Source organism: Mandrillus leucophaeus, unplaced genomic scaffold (genome assembly GCF_000951045.1).
Source record: "Mandrillus leucophaeus isolate KB7577 unplaced genomic scaffold, Mleu.le_1.0 Scaffold1262, whole genome shotgun sequence".
NCBI lineage: Eukaryota > Metazoa > Chordata > Mammalia > Primates > Cercopithecidae > Mandrillus > Mandrillus leucophaeus.
Genome location: NW_012101010.1, coordinates 15,304 through 35,897, shown reverse-complemented (window position 1 = coordinate 35,897; position 20,594 = coordinate 15,304). Strand labels below are relative to the sequence as shown.

Here is a 20,594-nt window from a genome sequence, read left to right as displayed (position 1 = left end):
GCCTGTTGGGGGGTCGGGGGCTAGGGGAGGGACAGTATTAGGAGAAATACCTAATGTAGATGACGGGTTGATGGGTGCAGCAAACCAACATGGCATGTGTATACCTATGTAACAAACCTGCATGTTCTGCACATGTACCCCAGAAATATTATTATTTTATTATAAATATAATAATATATTTAATAATATATTATTAAATATATTATTATATTTATAATAAAATAATAATATTTCTGGGGTACATGTGCAGAACATGCAGGTTTGTTACATAGGTATACACATGCCATGTTGGTTTGCTGCACCCATCAACCCGTCATCTACATTAGGTATTTCTCCTAATACTGTCCCTCCCCTAGCCCCCGACCCCCCAACAGGCCCCAGTGTGTGATGTTCCGCTCCCTGTGTCCATGTGTTCTCATTGTTCAACTCCCATTTATGAGGGAGAACATGCAGTGTTTGGTTTTCTGTTCTTGTGTTAGTTTGCTGAGAATGATGTTTTCCAGCTTTATCCATGTCCGTGCAAAGGACATGAACTCATCCTTTTTTTACGGCTGCAGAGTATTCCATGGTGTGTATGTGCCACATTTTCTTTCTCCAGTTTATCATTGATGGACATTTGGATTGGTTCCAAGTCTTTGCTATTGTGAATAGTGGAAATGGCCAGTATTTTATAAAATTGAATGAAAGTTTTTATTGTAACAAGTTAGACAAAGAGCTAATGTAAATATCATGAAATTAAGTAGTGGAATTCACCTTGGAAACAGAATTAATTCCAGATAATAGAGGACTAATTTTACTTTTCTAAAAAAGTCATTAGAATAAATTTGGGGTAGTGCCTAACTAAAAGTAGTATGTTAGAACTAAAAGTAGTATGTTAGTACCACAGGACTTAGATCCATGATAAAAGCATGTTTAAACAGCAGTATCACATTTATAAAGTTTGAAGCAATACTCTTTTTCATATTGAATTTTAGTCATATGTTCATTCTTTCAAACAAACAAGAAGTTGAGAAACCTAGTTTGTGAGCCCTTTCAAGCTCTTGGTTTTATTCATACTATTTTGAAGTGTCAGAAGGTGGTGATATCTTCTATGTCTACAGAGTAGATTGTTTGCATTTTCAGACTTAATAGCATTTTAGATATTGATGAGCAGTCCCAAAGGTACACATGGGAGGGGATTTGTCATTCTGCTAATGTGTGATGTTGTTTACACTCCTTGGTGCTGAGAATTGGTCATTTAGCTAATGAATGGACTAGTCTAACTTCCCACTATCTTAAGCTCTTTTTTTTTGTTCTTTACGTTCATAATGTGATAAAAGCATTAAATTTTTGGCAGTGGTAGTGGAAATAGCCTTAGAATAAACCTGAGTATTTGTTGTTATAGTTTCTTTCTTTCTTTGTTTCTTTTTTGAGATGGAGTCTCACTCTGTCGCCCAGACTGGAGTGCAATGGTGTGATCTTGGCTCACTGCAACCTCCGCTTTCCTGATTCAAGCAGTTCTCTTGCCTCAACCTCCCGAGTAGCTGAGATTACGGGTGCGCGCCACTACACCTGGCTAATTTTTGTATTTTTAGAAGAGATAGGGTTTCACCATATTGGTCAGGCTGGTCTCGAACTCCTGACCTCAGGTGATCCGCCTGCCTCGGCCTCTCAAAGTGCTGGGATTACAGGCATGAGCCATCGCACCCAGCCTGTTACTATAGTTTCTACTAGATTTTCTTGCATGTTGAAGTTGAATTAGAGCTGCGTCTAAAATCACACCAGTGACAAGATCTTAGAAATTCTTGATACTCAAGATGGAGATACTACTCCGTGAAAGTAGAACTTTTTCTTTGTGAGCTGAAATGAGATTCTTTTCTCTTTCTTCTTAGGAGATTCAGTTTGAGAATTTTTTTTTTTTTTTTTTTGTAACACTGAAAATAAGAGAAGAAATAGGGACTTTCAGGATGTCTGTGTTCTGATAATGTTCATTCTTAAAGGAAAATTTTTAGAACTTATGTGTTTTTTATCACACCTCGAACTCTGTCTCAGCAGAACTTATGTATTTTTAATTAAAATTAAAGATGAGATGTATTTCTTCTTTTACTTCTCTGTGTTTCTCTTTCTTTCCTGGCAGTAATATGATAAGACCGAAGTTTTCTTGCTCATTTGTTTTATTTATTCAAATGCCTTTTTTCTTTTTCTTTTTTTTTTGGATGGAGTCACTCTCTGTCGCCCATGCAGGAGTACAGTGGTGCAGTCTCGGCTCATTGCAACCTCCACCTCTTGGGTTTAAACGATTCTCCTGCCTCAGCCTTCTGAGTAGCTGTGATTACAGGCACGTGCTACCATACACGGCTAATTTTTATATTTTTTAGTAGAGATGAGGTTTCGCCATGTTGGCCAGGCTGGTCTCGAACTCCTGACCTCAGGTGATCCACCCACCTCGACCTCCCAGAATGCTGGGATTACAGGTGTGAGCCACTGTGCCCAGCCTCAAATGCATTTTCATATATCAGGATCTAGGGACATAGTATATTCTAGAGAAGTACACAGCAACCTCTTAACTTCATTTCCCTCATCTGTTAAATAGGAGGTATACCTGTATCTTGTAAGACTGCTACAAGTGTTATAAACACAGAAAGTGTAGATGGTGGTAGTAGAGTGGCAATAAAGAACACATAGCATGGCTGAGTGTTGTCTTTGGCCGTCATTGTTAAACTTCAGTCATAACTGGAGCAAATATAGTAGTCTTCCTTTATTCTCAGGGGATATGTTCCAGCACTCCTAGTTGGTGCCTGAAATTATGGATAATATCAAACCCTGTATATACAGGTTGAGCATCCCTAATCTGAAATGTCCCAAAATCCAAAACTTTTTGAGCACCAATATGACACTGCAAGTGGAAAATTATACACCTCACCTCATGTGATGGGTTGCAGTCAAACACAGTCAAAACTTGGTTTCATGAACAAAATTATTTAACATATTTTATAAAATAACCTTCAAGCTATGTGTATAAGTTGTATATGAAACAAACATATTTTGTGATTAGATTTGGGTCTTATCCCCAAGATAGCTCCTTATGTATATGTAAATATTCCAAAATTTAAGAAAATCAGAAATCCAAAACCCTTCTGGTCCCAAGCATTTCAGATAGGGGATATTAAGCCTGTATTATGTTTCTTTGTGTACATACATACTTACAATAAAGTTGAAATCATAAACCAGGCACAGTAGAAGATTTACAACAATAACTAATAATAAAATAGAACAGTTATAACAATATACTATAATAAAAGTGTATGCATGTGGTGACACATACACACACACACACACACACACACACGCACACACAGTATTTTCAAACCATGGTTGACCTTGGGTAAGCCACAGAAAGCAAAACTGTAGATACAGAAGTACTACTGTATAGGGGAAGAAAAAACTTTTTGCTCTACCTTCTTAGATTTAGTGCCTGGGGCCCTACAAACTAACCTGACAAGAGAAGGATTACCAGGGTCAAAAGGTTTATTACGAATGCACATGGATGCCTCGTAGTAAATATGTGAAGATCCAAAAATTAATACACTTTTTTTTTTTCAAAGATCCAGGTACAGACTGGAATATAAACCATTTTAACAAAGAGTGATAAGTTGTAGAGTAGTGATAAGACAAAGGAAAAAGGTTTGGGCTTCTAGAAACAGTAAAATTGTGGGAAGGTAAATATATGCAGAAAACTAATGAAATGTAATAGTTATTTAGTAAGGATTGTAGAGGAAACTTTTCCTGATCTGCTCTTTCTCAATTGCCTTTAGCTCAAAATAGTCTGCATGCCAAATTATATATTGTAGGGTGACATACCTGATCTCCTTCACTAGATTGCATGCTCCTTTGCAACAATATATACAAAACCTCACTTTTTTTACGTTATCTCTACTATTTGGTATTTTCAGACTTAATTTTTTTTCCCATCAAATAGGTATAAAATGATGTCTTGCAGATTTTCATTCTCCTTACGATTAGTGAAATCAAGCACCTCTGTCAAAGCACAAAACCAGAAAATTAGAAAATATACTAAAAGTTATTTCACGTAAATATACACAAATATAGTTACTTCAAATTGTTTTATAGATGCATTGCAGCTCTAATAAAAATCCTAACAGTTTTTATGGAACTTGAAAAGGTGACTGTAAATGGAATATGGAAGAATAATGGCCAAGAATAGCCAAGCCATCTCTGAAGAAAAGTAAGGAGAGGACCTGCACTACTAGATATGAGAACTTATTATTAAACTCTAGTAATTAATAAGATGGTGTGGTTTTGGCATAGACACATACAAATTGATTGATAGAACATAATGGAGAGCTCAAAAATAGACCCACATAGTCAGGGCCTTCATATCTCTGTAAGTTCCACATCCATGGATTCAGCCAACCTTGGATCAAAAATATAAAAATGCCCCATAAATATATACACCTGGTAGGTACCCACAAAAAGTAAAAATTAAAACAATATATATAAATAAAAATAATAATACAATAACAAATAATGGAAAATACAGTATAACAACTATTTATGTAACATTTACATAGGGTTACATACTGTAAGTAATCTAGATAGAGATAATTTAAAGTGTATGGGAGGATGTACATAGGGTTATATGCAAATACTATACCATTTTATATCAGGAACTTGAACATCTGCAGATTTTGCTATCACGGGGGTCCTGGAACCAGTGCACCATGTATACTGAAGGATATGTAGAACTGTGTAGAACTAGAATATGTGTTAGCAATGACTTGTAAACTCTTTAACCCAGCAGTTCCTTCTTTCGGAGTCTTTCCCATGGAACTCTACAAGTATATAATGTTAAATGCACAAGATGTTTATTGTAGTACTACTTGAATATTGAAAATCTGGATTGAAATGTTCATTAATAGAGGGCTCCTCAAATTGTGATATATACATATTGAATATTATGTGGTTGTTAGAAAGTATAAGGAGGAGCTCTAAATACTGACATGGAAAGATACATTATTCGGTTAAGTAAAACTAAGGAATGCACGCATGCCTGTGTGTGAGGATGTGTAGGAAAAAGTCTGGAAGGATGTACATGAAGTTGTTAATAGTGATTATGTGTGTTGGAGGAGTAGGGCTTTTATTACTGGTTTAAATTTTTAAAATTTGTTTTACATAATAGGAACTAGCATATAGTTTTTTTGAGTTGAAATGAGAATATTTAAATGTCAGGTTTTTAATAATAAGTCTATAAATAGTTTAAGATTGTTAGAAAAGATAGTGTCCCTTGTGGCCATTTTCATGATAGTTCAAAATTGGGCTATATGAAATGTAGGGCTGACTCATTACAAAGGTGCTTTTCTGTAAGTGTTACAGGGAGGTGTACGTGTCTCTTTAGCTTTCTGACAGTAACTATTAAGCAGTAACAACTATTGCTTTTCCCACTGCATAGTCCATAGTTTAGTGATTTGTGATTATAAAGCTAGTATTCTTAAATTTAGAACTTGTGAAATTTGATGAGTAACCAAATTCTTAGAGAAAATGAGATTCTCAGAAGAAAGATTGACAGATTAGTAATAATCCCATGAAAAGTAAGATTGATTATTGATTTAATTAGTTGAATTGATGAGAATACTCATGAAAAACCAGTAACTTATTTAACTCTTACTTACTTGATAATGTTTTTAAATTCTAGATTCCTGTTCATCCTGTACCCGATCCCTTAGTTCATGAAGTTCTAAACTTAGCTTTTAAGCACTTTAAACATAAGGAAGGGTAAGTAAAATACTAACTTGGGATTGTTGCCTTTTTTTTGCAATCCAGGTCTGAGCTATTTGAATTCTTATTGATGATTTGTTTTGAGAGTTCAAGGCAATTATTATCTTCCTTTTTTTTTTTCTTCTTTCTTGAGACAAGGTCTCACTTTCATCCAGCCTGGAGTGCAGAGATGAGATCATGGCTCACTACAGCCTTGACCTCCTGGGCTCAAGTGATGCTCCCAACTCAGCCTCCTGAGTAGCTGGGACTACAGGTGCATGCCACCACACTCAGCTAATTTTTGTATTTTTTGTAGAAACAGAGTTTTGCCATGTTGCCCAGACTGGACTTGAACTCCTGGGCTCCAAGCGATCCACCCAGCTTGGCCTCCCAAAGTGATGGGATTATAGGTGTGAGCCACTGCACCCAGCCCCCATCTCTTTTAAATCCACAAAAAATGCTGATTAGAAAGATTTTGTAAAAATATTTCTTAGTACTATAGATTGGATATGTAAGAACCAGAAGGTTAAATATCATAGTAAAGTAAAATTGAAGGTAGAATACAACTAGTATTGCTTTTATCATATAAATGAATATTCAGAGAAAGTTATGCAACACTCTGATATGAATTTTCAAATGTATTAGGAAAGAGAGGTTGTAGAAAAATTTAATGAAATGTTATGTTTGTTCTTTTATTATTTTAGATATTCAGGAACCAACACTGGGAATGTGCATATTATTGCGGATTTATATGCAGAGGTAATAGGGGTTCTTGCCCAATCAAAGTAAGTTTTATAAATCACCCATTTAGATTTTCTTTGCATTTTAGAATGCTTCATTACCAATGAATACAGTAGATACTGATAGTTCTAAATCCACCATTTTCATCATAGCACTAAGTCAGCCCCACCTTTTATTACTTTACTGCTCTGTTTCTCAGAAACTCTTTAATAGTCATATCTCAATTTCACCACTTGTTTTAATTTTATTTGGGGTTTTCTATAAATGTCTGAATCGAACAAATCAGAAATTGCCAACCATAGTTAGGACACTATCTTTTTCCCTATTTTTAACAATTCTGTTAGAAGCTTTTTTTAGAGACTCTTTACAGAGCTAATAATTATTTTCCGGGTGAGAACTTTTATTCCTCAGATAGCAATGCAGTGTTTTCTAATCATATTTGTTTTAATGCTAAACAGAGTTTGAACTGGTAAAAGAGACACCAAAAAGGAAAGATGAAAGATACCAGATTACTCAGTTAAAAGTGTTATTCATTAGGAGTTGTACACACTGAGTTGTACTGAGCCATCACTTTAGTAAACAGTAAAATATATTTGTCATTAGCAACTTGTGGTTGCTGTAACAATTATGGAAGATTTTGGATTTCCTTTGTTACTACTGGGAAATTTATAAGGAAAAAAGTATCAAATGGTATTTTCTTGGTTGTGTTTTAAAGAGTCTTTGGCCCTGAAATCATCATATAACAAACAACCTTTCTAAATTCTAAGAAGGCAAGTAAAATTATTATTAATGTTTAAGTAGTTTGCATTTTAATATTAAGTGAAATATTTTATTTAGCATATTTTTAAATTTTTTAATATACTAGGAACCCTTGTATAGCCAATACTATAGAACTTAGAATATGGTTTAAGTATTTTAAGTAATTTAGAGATAGATGATAATTTTTTAATATCTTATGGTTTGAGTATTTCAAATGATTTAGACATCGACAGTATCATATTAATATCTCACATGTAATTAGATTGACACAAAAACATAGATATGAGCAGTGATGTATTTCTCTTTATGTCAGTTTGTTTATGTTATTTTTATTTTTGTCAAAACTGAGTTTCTATCTCAGGAATATAGACCAGAAATTCTAAATAATATATTAGCAAGTTGGATCCAGGAGACACTCTATCATGGCTAAGTTAACTCTAGATGGCAAGGATAGTAAGTCCAAACAGCCAGTAAATAAATGTATGAAATGGTACTCAGCCTCACCTGGCTAGTGGTAGGAGAAATGCCACTTTAGAGCAATATTAAGGTGTTTTCTGCTCATGCGTATAATAAGCATGGGAGAAAATGTGAAAGGATCCACTTTGAGTTAGGCTGATAGCACCTAAGGGGGCAGGTGGTGGGGTTGAGTGGGAGTGGGGAAGAGAAGGAGATAAAGGTTGGGGGTGTATTTGAATCTTGGTGTATGTGTTTTCTTGGTTTGTAGTGACTAATAATTTTTATAAGTAGTTTAACAAAAGGAAAAAATCCTTAGATTCTAATATTTCAATGGAAAAAGTTTATCCATTTTATAAAAATTTTCTTAATGAAGTGCTAAAGAATACAATCATGAAAAATGGTATCATAGTCTCCAAGATTAAAATCAAAATAGATGTTATATTTCAATCATGTATCCATATTTTGTTAATTTTTGTTGTTGTTGTTGTTGTTCTCACTGTAGTCAGTGACCATTGGAAAGCATGCTTTGAAGTTTTTTTAACTTTAAGAAACTGGCTTCCCCAAGTAACATTATCAGTAAAATCTTTAGTTGTTTCATAATATATAGGGGGGAGGTGGATAATTAAGTATTATTGATTAATAAACTATTAGATGTCCTTTTCAAATGTAAGCTAAGAAAAGCTTACTAGCTTTAACAATTGTGATTTGAATCCAGGATGATACTCACATTTCAAAAGCCTTTTGCCAGTGTAGTGATGTATTGATTTTAAGTGATAATTAGTACTGTAGGATTGATTGGCTTATCTCTGTGAAAAACTTTATAGTCTTCAATATGCTCTCCATATAACTAATTGCAGATTTTATATAAAAAGAGCCTTAAAAGTTGGAGACACTGATTTACATGGTGATGTTTTATGGGTGGATTTTTTGATTTTTTTTTATGGTTATTAATTAAATGGTAATGGTGGTATATTGTTAATATAGGAATAACGAAATCCTATTATTTCTCCTTCAGAAACTTTTAATTTAATTTTAAAATAAATGAACAGCAAATTTATAGTAGCAATTTTTATTTTCCTCTGTGTGCCTTTCTGGCAATTGTAATGAAGGTAGAGAAAGGAGATGATATTTAGGTAGCATACCTTTTGATTTTTACCCTTAAATATCATGTGGAAATTAGTGTTTTTAATTCAAATCAAATGATGTCTCCATCTATATTAAAGGTTTCAGGCTGTAAGGAAGAAGTTTGTGACAGAATTAAAAGAACTGCGACAAAAGGAACAAAGCCCACATGTGGTACAAAGTGTCATCAGCTTAATAATGGGAATGAAATTTTTTCGAGTAAAAATGTATCCTGTAGAAGATTTTGAAGCATCATTTCAATTTATGCAGGTGATATACCTTCTAAATGACACTAAATAGAACAAGCCTACAGTTCTTGCTCTTCATGACTTTTTAAAAGAAACAAAATATACGTAAATGAATGGCATCAATTTTAGTCTCTTATTCCATGTGTTAAGTTGTCATAAGTGTAAATTATTTTTTTTGTTTGTTTTTCCTTGAGACAGAGTCTCACTCTGTCACTCAGGCTGGGGTGCAGTGGCATGATCTCGGCTTACTGCAGCCTCCACCTTCCTGATTGAAGCGATTCTCCTGCCTCAGCCTCCCAAGTAGTTGGGATTACAGGCGCCTGCCACCAGGCCTGGCTAATTTTTTTTTTTTTTAAATAGAGACGGGATTTCACCACACTGGCCAGGCTGGTCTCAAACTCCTGACCTCAGGTGATCTGCCCGCCTCAGCCTCCCAAAGTGCTGGGATTACAGGTTTGAGCCACCACGCCTGGCAAACTTTGTTTTTTGACTTGAAGATGCATTGACCTTAGTTTTTTGGTAAAATGGTAGAGTGTTCACAAAATTATTGTGATATTACAAATTCTTTAACCTTTCCTCTTTTGTTAATCTAAGTATATGCCCTCTTTCCCTTTAAGGAATGTGCTCAGTATTTCTTAGAAGTGAAAGATAAAGACATAAAACATGCACTTGCTGGTTTATTTGTGGAGATTCTTATCCCTGTAGCTGCTGTAAGTATGTTTTTTTATTTTCGTACAATTTGTATGTTATACAAGAACCTTATCAACCTCATACTTTCATTTTTTTCCTAAAAATACTTACATGACAATAAGCTATAGCCATGGGAGGACTCATCTCATTTGCTTCCTGTTGCTCAGAGGTCTCTTCCTTTTGTTGATCATACAGTGTTTTAGATATCATTTCATGTATTTTGTTTTTTTGGTTGTTTCAGATGGTAGGGGAAATCCAGCTCCCTTCACTCCATCTTGGTTGGAAATGGAAATTAATTACATTAGTTTTGTTCAGATTTTATTCTAGTTAAAATCTCAAAAAATGAAGAAATGTATTACATATTGAAAAATTGAACTGTTTTGGCTTTCAATTTTAAACATTGAATTCACTGACTTGGGACCTATGGACTTATATGAATTGGTTTATAGTATTCAGGTCCTACCTTTAAAGCATGTTTAGAAAAGGTGAACAGAGAATTGTTTTAAAAGTTAAGAATTTAAAATATTAATGGGAGTGACTGACATGTTTTTTTTAAACTTGTTTTGCATTGAAGATTTTAAAATATGGTGACACACAAAACTCATAAATTAACGGTTTGCAAGTGGTTTATTTGAGTTACACAGCTCCCGTTTCCTCCCACCCAGTTTTTAGCCATATGAATTGGGCTCATTTTATAAAAAAGAAAACAGGCTATCATGTATAAGTCATGTCAGTTTTAGTCTTTTATTAGATATGCACTTTGATTTCTTTTCCTGTAAGTTGTTTGAATTACTGCTTATTCCTTCCAAATGATCATTTGCACTTCCTCCTTTGTTTGATCATCCTTTTTTTTTTTCTCCCAGATGGCTGAGATTAGGTTTTAGTTTTTAAGGCAGTTCATCAAAAGGAGCAGGTTGTAGGAAGAGAGGCTCTTGACAATGGTCCATTATCTTCATGTTGCCTGATTCTTTTATATCATATTTGCTTTTGTGTCCAGGTTTATTAGCCTGCTAGGGCAGCCGTAATAAAGTACTACAAACTGGATAGCTTAACAACAGAAATGTATATTGTCTCATATTTATGGAGGCTAGCGTGTGAAATCAAAGTGCCAGCAGGTTGGTTCCTTCTAAGGGCTGTGAGGAAGAACCTGCTCAATGCCCCTTGCTTAGCCTCTCGTGTGTACTGAAAATCTTTTGTGTTTCTTGGCTTGTAGAAGTATGGTTCTGCTCCCTGCCTTCATTGTCACATGGCATTCTCCTTGAGTGTATGTCTCTGTTCAAATTTCCCCTTTTTAAAAGGACACCAGTTATGTGGATTAGGGTCTTCCCGATCCTAACTTAATTAATGTGATCTGCAATGACCTATTTCCTAATGAAGTCACCTTCTGATGTGTGTGGGGTTAGGACTTCAACATGAATTTTGGGGGATATGATTCAACCCATAATACTAGGCCTCTGCACATACAGCTCCTGCCTGGAACATTCATGCCTCTCTGGTAACCTCCCTCCCCTCTTTCTCTAGCTGGCTTCTCTTTCTTTACTTATTTATGTATTGAGTGCATTCTGTTTGTCAGGTCTTCATCTATGCACAAAGGAACAAAACAATGAATATGATAGGAAAGACTCCCTAGTACCGTATATTGCAGGAATAGAAAATAAACTAGTGTATAAAATAGGTAGTATGTCAGATTGTGGAGAGTAATGTGAAGAAATGTAAACAGGGTAGGGGGCATAGGATTGCCAAAGGGGTGAGGGAGTTGAAATTTTAGAAAGAGTATGATTAGGAAAGACCACCACCTCGAAAGAGTTGGTAGCAATTGAGCAAAAACTAAAGGAATGAGACAGTAAGACTTCCTGTGTCTGTGGGAGGAGCTTCTCGGGCAGCAGGCCCCAGCGTAGACTTCCTAAGGCAAGAAATGCTTTGATGCGTTTTAGGAACAGCAAGGAAGCTCCTAAAGCTGGGTCCCCATGCACATGGGCAGAGGGTGGGAGATAAGGCCAGCAAGGTTAAATGGGAGGCTTTAGCAGTATTTCTGGTAAGAGCTGTTGGATGCAGCTTAGATGTTACTTCCTTGTTGAGTTTTTCCATAGGGGCCCCTTTTGAGTGCTCCAGGAGCGCAGAGAATTTGCCCTCAGTGGACCTGTTATACTGTGTCCTCTTAGCTTGTATTCCCACTTTGTGCACTCAGGGCTGGGACCAGGTTTATCTTACGTACTTACCATTTGGTCACTTGGCACATTGTAATACTTAAGTGAGAGTCTCAGTGAATTATTAACCAATTTCAAACCTTACAGAAAGTACTTGTAATCTTTGTATAGTTTAATCTAACGTCTGTAATCATTTTCTTTGTTTGCATTATCTTTTTACTAGACTGTTAAAAATGAAGTGAATGTTCCCTGTTTGAAAAATTTTGTGGAGATGCTTTATCAGACTACTTTTGAACTGAGCTCAAGAAAGAAGCATTCATTGGTATTAAGAAACATTTCAAACCTTTTCATATTTAATTGGGATTTTTATAATTGATTTATGAATTCAGTGGAGATTAAAGAGAATGGTAAAATCTGAAATTATAAAATCCCTGAAGTGCAATACAAGGGCAAGTTTTACATACATATTTTTTGCATTGCTCTATTTAAATGTTCTGTTCTTAATTTTACTAGCTCTGCGTTTGTTGAGTTGTTCAGACTTCCTTCTAGGTAGTCATGCATTGCTTAATAATAGAAATATGTTCTAAGAAATGTGTCGTTAGGCTATTTCATTGTGCAAACATCGTTGAATGTACTTACACAAACCTAAATTGTATAGCCTACTACACACCTAGGTTATATGGTATAGCCTATTGCTCCCACGCTGCAAACCTGTACAGCATGTTACTGTACTGATTACTGTGGGCAGTTGTAACAGAATAATATTTGTGTATCTAAACACAGAGAAGGTACAGTAAAAATATGTTGTAACCTCAGGGGACCACTGTCATAAAGTGATTTTAGCAGCTGTTTTCTGTCTGTTTACATCTTTTCTATTCAGAGAGTAAAGGCATTTTTTTCTACCTGTCTGTTTCACATAACTTTTATGTAGCTTGGAGAAGGTTTGGAGAATTGGTCAAATATTTGACCATCTAAACTAGAGATACAGTAATAGTAAACATGGATTGTGCCAGGCATTGAACTAAGTACTTTGTACTTTTTTTGTCTTACTTTAAGCTTCACAACCCTGTAAAATATTTGTGATTATTGTCCTTCACTTTATGTGTTTGGAAAGTGAGGCTTAGAGTACTTAATGTAGCCATCGGGAAGTTACATATTTGACAAACAGAAAGCTAAACCTTTAATGCTGTCTCTTATCTGATCCCAGGGACTAGTCATAACCACAAAATGGATGAGGGACTAATGGGTTGAGGGAGAACTAATAGCATGTTCTAACTCAGAGAGGTATGCTCAGTCAAGGAATTTTCCTCATAGAAAATTTACCCTTTATCTTTCTGTGTTAGATTATTCTATGAGATTATATTTCTTATTACAAATTGGAAAACTGCTTAAAAGATTTGTTTCCTTGCTTATGAGAATAAATGAAATATAAAATTTAAAAGTCCAGTGCTTTTCGATGAAAAATGTTAATTCTGTCTTTTCCCTGTCTCCTATAGGCTTTATATCCGCTAATTACCTGCCTTTTATGTGTCAGTCAGAAACAATTTTTTTTAAATAACTGGCATATTTTCCTACAGAACTGTTTGTCACATTTAAAGGTAAGATGTAATCACACTTCTGATGTGTAAATACTGACTGGTATATTTTGTTTATGCAATAAATTGGTTATAAACAGTGCATAATAAAACTTTTGTTACTATTGGTATACTTGGATAGTAACACTTTGCCACATTCCTTTTCTTATACATACTTTATTTCTTCTGTAGGGAATCGTGTATAGATATGAGTAAACTTTTGATTGAAAATTTAGTTTGTCCTAATGAATGCAAAATTGTACATTTTTTAGTGATATTTATCTTAAATCTAGGAATATTTGTTAATTCTGTTAGAATTATAGAGTATTAATCTCACAAAACCTTCTAGATACTTATTTTATCTTTTGAGAAAATCAGTAATGTTGGTTTAAGTCTGAGCAATATGAGAAAAAGCTTTGATAATATCAGTAAATTCACATTTAAATATGCCCAGCCATATCTAAAAGTTGGTACTGGATCCGCACAGATGTAAAAGCTCCTGAAATGATTCTGACTTGAATGAAAGGGTACTTGTCACTAACATTATTTGGCACATCCATATTCAGCCTTTCTTAGTCCTGAAAACAAAACTGTGAGAGATAGAAGGATCATTTTCTTCCCAGGATGCTCTGCTGGCAGGATCCTCTTTTCTTCTCTGGGGAGGAACACAATTCTGACAAAGTGTGGGAATATTCTTCAGCTGCATGTCGTGTGAATGCTTGATTTGAATATTCTTTTGATATATACTTAGATGAGCCTATTTGAGTATTTGCTTGCAAGTTATAGAAATATTGCAGACATGACATTCCATTTCCTGGCATTCCTCTAAGTTAGATTTGAGACTGAAAACCTTATACTTTGAAGATAACGGAACCAAGGCAGATAGAGTAAGTGACTTGTCTCTGGCTATGCAGCTTGTTGTGCTATTGTAGAAATAGGACTGGCTCTTCTTTCATACTTCAGGAATGATCCACTGGATGTTATCCTGTACGTCTTTTTCATGATTTTATGTATCATTTTCAAAACTGCCTCAGTTTCTTAGGTATATGGGATATATGCTACTTTGAGAAATGTTTTTGTCTATTTTCCTTCTATATAAACATTGATATTACTCATGTTTGGATGAGAATTTATATACCTTCTTTGACTATTTATGAAAATTTCCAGGGCCAAGTCAAATTGATTAAACTCTTTATGTCATGCAACCAGGAAATAAATTTTATTTAATTAATTACATTATACTTATTTCTCTTCTTAGTTTTGGTAATTTGTACAGATATAGGGACTAAAAGAGAATTGATCATTTTTCTGAATAGTATGATTTTTCATACATTCATTAAAATATTTTTAAGATACACATTTAAATGTTTCTGGAAGACTGCTTTGTTTCATGACAGTTCATACTTTTCTGTTGCTTGTTGGAATTTTTATATATATACGTTTCACCTAACATATTTGCAATACTTCACAGTACCTTAACTTTTTTTGTCTTAAGGCTTTCATTTAAATGCTCTGTTTTCTTTGAACCCTTACCTCCTGTTAAATATTTCTGGCATATTGTTCATTTTCATTAATGGCTATGTCAATCTGCCAGGCTAAAGGAGATAAGAACCACTTAGCATGAGGATTTGAATATAATTGTCTTGGCCATTAACCCTTAACTTACATTAAGGCTCTATTCAGCAGAAATTTTATGAATTGGCTCATGTTTATTAAGTCTTAGATAATGTGGCTGCTCTGTGTAGTTGAGGTAAGGAGTTGAGCCTTGAAGGAAAAGCTATGCTAGTTATCTGTTGTAACAGTTATTTATTTTATGTATAGGGAAAATTGATCCAAGATAAAGGCGTTACCTAAATTATTTTGAGATCCATTTAATCTCTTGATACTAAAAGCCTAAAACAATTTCCTTTTATTAGACCTATACCTTTTTTTTTTTTCCTTTTTGAGATGAAGTCTCACGCTGTCACCCAGGCAGTAGTGCAGTGGCATAATCTTGGCTCACTGCAACCTTCACCTCCTGGACTCAATTGATTCTCCTGCCTCACCCTGCTGGGTAGCTGGGATTACAGGCGTCTGCCACCACCCCCTGCTGATTTTTGTATTTTTAGTAGAGATAGGATTTCACCATATTGGCCAGGCTGGTCTCAAACTCCTGACCTCAAGTTATCCCCCTGCCTCAGCCTCCCAAAGTGCTGGGATTACAGGTGTGAACCACTGTGCCCAGCCTAGACCAATACTTCTTATGACTGGTTTTTATTACTTTTTAGGATGCTGCATCCTCTAAGTACAGAATCTCATTTGATTTTTACCGTACATGAGGCTGAAAGAAGACAAACAAGTAACCCATGTTTCGGGAGCCAGCATGGATTTGTGTCCATATTCACATAGTTCCATAGCTCTTGCTCTTCTGGTCCACCATGTTACTTCTGAATGTAGTATAAGGAATGTTGTTGGATATAAGCACTGAATATTTTAAGAAAACATGTTAACAATAATTTGAGGATATTAAAAAGGCATTATTCTCTAGAATCATAAGAATAAATATGATGAAGTTCAAGACACCTTATGATATTACACAGTTTTAAAAAATTATCATACCAGGTTTTAAAGTTGATGACCATGAAAAATGAGCTTTATCCCTATATGCCCATAAATAGCTTGTGACACAGTGTCAACATTATTTTCACTGAAAAGTTAAATCTTTAATTTTTGTCCCAAGCAGAATTTGGTAGTCTCCCATTCCCATATCTATATCAATTTAGGTGCTTGTGTGAAAAGTGATTATTTAAAGTTTCTGGAGAATTATTAAGAGAGATAGGTAAATAATAAGAGTAGATATCATAGGAAAATAATTTGGAGTTTTTTTCAACAATCTATACTTATTTTCATTTAAAAATTTAAAGTTGTTTGAACTGAAATACAGTGCTTTAAGAAAAATTCTAAGAAAAATTAGGGAGTTAAAACTTTGTTTTCTCTTAGTTGGAATATTATAGGTGTATCTCACATGATGCCCAAATCGTGAAATTTTTTTTTCTTAGTGTTTTTGGCCACTGTCTTGGACATTTCAAATTTCTTCTAAATAGAGACCTTGGTGAAGAGCTATCTTGTTTTGTGCTTATTTTCATCTAACATGCATGTGCTGCATCTCATGTTTATGTTTGCTGTCTCACATTGCTTTATTTAGATGCCATCTAACAACAGTATCAGAAAACAAATAGAAACACTCCAGGTGAGTTGTGTAAACATTACAAAGTAAAATACTGCTTTATTTCCTTTAAGCGTGGCATTTGTTTTTCCTTTTCCCATTGTTGCATTGCATGTCTAATGTATTTATTCCAACCTGCTTCTAGTATTTTAAGAGAAGAGTAGCACACAGCAGAAACATTCTTCAGAGGGGTTAATATCAGTGTAGCCCCAAGAAGTTGAATTTAAGAAATAGAACTGATACTGAATGCTGATTCTTCACCAAAATTCCTAATTTTAAAATATTCTATTTAACAAACATTTTCTAGCTGTTATAAATGAAAATGTTTTTAAAATTTCCAGTGAAATTAAGGGATAGTAGCTTAGATTTTGAATATAGTTTGTTGTTGTTTTTATTTTTAATTTTTGTGGGTACATAGTAGGTATATATATTTATGGAATACATGAGATGTTTTGATACAGGCATGCAATGTGAAGTAAGCACATCATGGAGAATGGGTATTCATCCCCTCACGCATTTATCCTTTGAGTTACAAACCAAGCATACTCTTTAAGTTAATGGAATACAATATTGACAAATTAATTTTTAAAACTTTATCCTATTGATTTGGGGTTTTTTTTTGTTTTTTTGTTTGTTTGTTTTAATTTTTTCAGAGAGAGAGTCTTACTAACCCAGGCTAGACTCCCAACTCCTGGGTTCAAGCTGAGACTACAGGCTTGCACCACCATGTGTGGCTTTACTGGTTTGGGTTTTAAACAAATCATTTTTTTAGTTCACAGTAGAAAAAAAGGAAGAAACATTAAAATGATGGTGGTCAAAGACTATATATTACTGACATACCAAAATTTTGTTTTATATTAAGTTCATTAGATTTTTATTTGTATAATTATTCAAATTAGATTGAATATCTTTGTTTAAAGCTCAGATAAATTTAGAATGACTTTATTATTCAGACATATAGCAGCATTGTAGCAGCTGAAAAAATAATAATTGATTTTTATCACTTCTCACCTTGCTGTTTTGTCATTGTGTGAATGCCAGCTTTGTTTGAAAATCAAGTTTTTTCATGCCAGATACCTCATCACTTAAGATAATCCAAATACTTTTATATTTAATCATTCATATGGTAACAGTTTTTATGTAGAATAAGACTTAAATATTTTTAATGTATTATTTTTAATAATATTTTGAAATTACAGTTTAACAGTATGAAAGTGTTATTTCATGTGTACCTAAAAACTAATGGGACTTATTTAAGACTTTATATTTTTAGAGCAGTTTTAGGTTCCCAGAAAAATTGAGAGGAGGGTACCGAGATTTCCTGTGGGTAAATTTCCCTACCCCCCTCATACCTAGCTTCCCCCATAAGCAGCATCCCCCTTCAGAGTGATACATTTGTTAAAACTGGTAAACATACATTGACACATCTTTATCACACAAAGCCCACAGCTTACATTAGAGTTTGCTCTTGGTGCGTTGTACATTCTATGGGTTTGGACAAATGTATAATGACATGTATCTACCATTATAGTATCATGCAGCGTATTTTCGCTGCCCTAAAAGTCGTTCATGCTCTGCCTATTCATTTATCTCTACCTTCCTAACTCCTGGCTGAACTATTTTGACATGTGATATCTTAGATTTAAATGATAGAAAAGAAAATTATGTTTTCTTAAAGACATTACTACAGAATGCTTGGTTGTTATGTTTGTAGTATACATTATATGTTACTTTAGTTACATTAGTAGCAAACATAATTGGAAATTACTGGGGGAGTATATTTGAAATTTGGGATCATTATGGATCTGGCAGTGGAGAGAGGGATTAATACTGAAAGTCTAATCAGCACAGTAACTGACTCTCCATTTTTAATTATGTCAAATCTTTATCCAAATAGATGTGAAAATCTAAAATGTAAATTCACAACAATTAGTACATCCTAAAACTAATCAATGGATGTATAGTTTCTCTGTGAAAAAAGGAGATTATTAGCTACATTTCAAAATTTACAATTAAATCTCATTGCTTTATTGGTCATTTGAGGACTTTATTTCTTACAACAGCTAGAATGAAGAAAAAGTTCGCTGATCAAATTGTAATTGAAATGGAATGACTGTCTGATTCTAAATAATAATGATTTAAATAATGTCCTCATTCTAAATAAAAATTATAACACTTAATAGTCAATGAACGTTTAATACATGCCAGGTACTCTTCCAAGTGTTTTACAGATACTAACTTTACCTCTGAGGTAGGTACCCTATTTTCTCCATTTTAGAGATGAGGAAATTGTGACTCAGAATAATGTAACAATGCCCAAGGATGGAGCTTGGATTTAGTCCCTGTTTTTCCCAGTTTTAGAGTTCGTGCTCTTAACTCACTATTCACTCGTAAGGATATACACTTCATAATATTCTGCATTATTTTGTAAATGCAAATGACTATAATACCATTTGGTGTTCCGAATTTTAACTGTATATGGGCTACAAATGAATTATGCCAAAAATGAATGATCCTTTTTCAGTCGTTATGTCAGTATTGGAGTGTGAACCGTTTATCATCAAGTAAGTTTGTGTGTATAATTTTAGAATTCTTAGAAATACTACTATAATTTTATTTACTAAGTAAAATTTAGTAAATAAAATTTTAGTATTTTCTTTTGAAAGTATAAGAAAGGACTCAATTTCCACATTTATGGTTACTTTCGAGCCATATACTTACCCTATGCCAAATACGTACCTGTGTATTTAAACCTATTTTAGACTGAATATAAAAAAGATGGGCTTTTAGTTGTTGACAGAGAATATGTTTGCTCTTAAGTGACTGCAAATATTTTAATAAATTTATTTTTATTCTCTTTTGTTTTCAAACAGAATAAAGATCCTAAAATGTCTCGAGTTGCACTGGAATCTTTGTATAGATTATTGTGGGTTTATGTAATTAGAATAAAATGTGAAAGCAACACTGTAACTCAAAGGTGAGTATCTTTGCTTTAAAGTGCATTAAAAATAAATTCTTGTTTTTAAAAAAACACACTATTGGAAATTTTAGTAAACATTATACTTTGTGGGTGAAATATGAATTCTGTCAATATATTATGAAGAATAGGAAGAACTTTTTCCTAATATGCTGTTGATGTCGTGATCTCATTATGACTAGATCTTTTTCCCTGTAGTCGTCTTATGAGCATAGTGTCAGCACTTTTTCCAAAAGGCTCACGAAGTGTGGTTCCTCGTGACACACCTCTCAACATATTTGTGAAGATTATTCAGTTCATTGCTCAGGTGAGTGCTTCACCTCATAGTATGTATGTATGTAAATTGTTAGAGTAATCTATTGTAATCACTTGGAGCTTTGAAATTTTTTATGCATATAAAAACATAACACAACATTGAATAAGTTTATTTCATTAATCTACACACTTGTAGATAGAAAGAAAACCCACCGGTGGAAGCACTTTTTTTTTTTCTTTTATTATTATCCTTTAAGTTCTAGGGTACATGTGCACAACGTGCAGGTTTGTTATGTATACATGTGCCATGTTGGTGTGCCGCACCCACCAACTCGTCATTTACATCAGTTATAACTCCCAGTGCAATCCCTCCCCCCTCCCCCCCTCCCCATAATAGGCCCTGGTGTGTGATGTTCCCCTTCCCATGTCTAAGTGATCTCATTGTTCAGTTCCCACCTATGAGTGAGAGCATGCGGTGTTTGGTTTTCTGTTCTTGTGAAAGTTTGCTGAGAATGATAGTTTCCAGCTGCACCCATGTCCCTACAAAGGACACAAACTCATCCTTTTTTATGGCTGCATAGTATTCCATGGTATATATGTGCCACATTTTCTTAATCCAGTCTGTCACTGATGGACATTTGGGTTGATTCCAAGTCTTTGCTATTG

General features: G+C 34.2%; 1 protein-coding gene across 1 annotated transcript in view; it reads left to right on the top strand.

Annotated features, from left to right (window-relative positions):
- Positions 1-20,594, top strand: part of LOC105533577 (protein furry homolog-like) — a gene marked incomplete at its 3' end in the record, with an annotated part of 196,171 nt that overhangs the window by 160,831 nt on the left and 14,746 nt on the right. The window contains exons 8-15 of the mRNA XM_011972049.1: positions 5,693-5,772; positions 6,459-6,539; positions 8,934-9,102; positions 9,698-9,790; positions 12,141-12,239; positions 13,414-13,515; positions 19,570-19,673; positions 19,872-19,980. Of these exons, the coding sequence (XP_011827439.1) occupies positions 5,693-5,772; positions 6,459-6,539; positions 8,934-9,102; positions 9,698-9,790; positions 12,141-12,239; positions 13,414-13,515; positions 19,570-19,673; positions 19,872-19,980 (837 nt within the window). The remainder of the gene's footprint in view (positions 1-5,692; positions 5,773-6,458; positions 6,540-8,933; positions 9,103-9,697; positions 9,791-12,140; positions 12,240-13,413; positions 13,516-19,569; positions 19,674-19,871; positions 19,981-20,594) is intronic.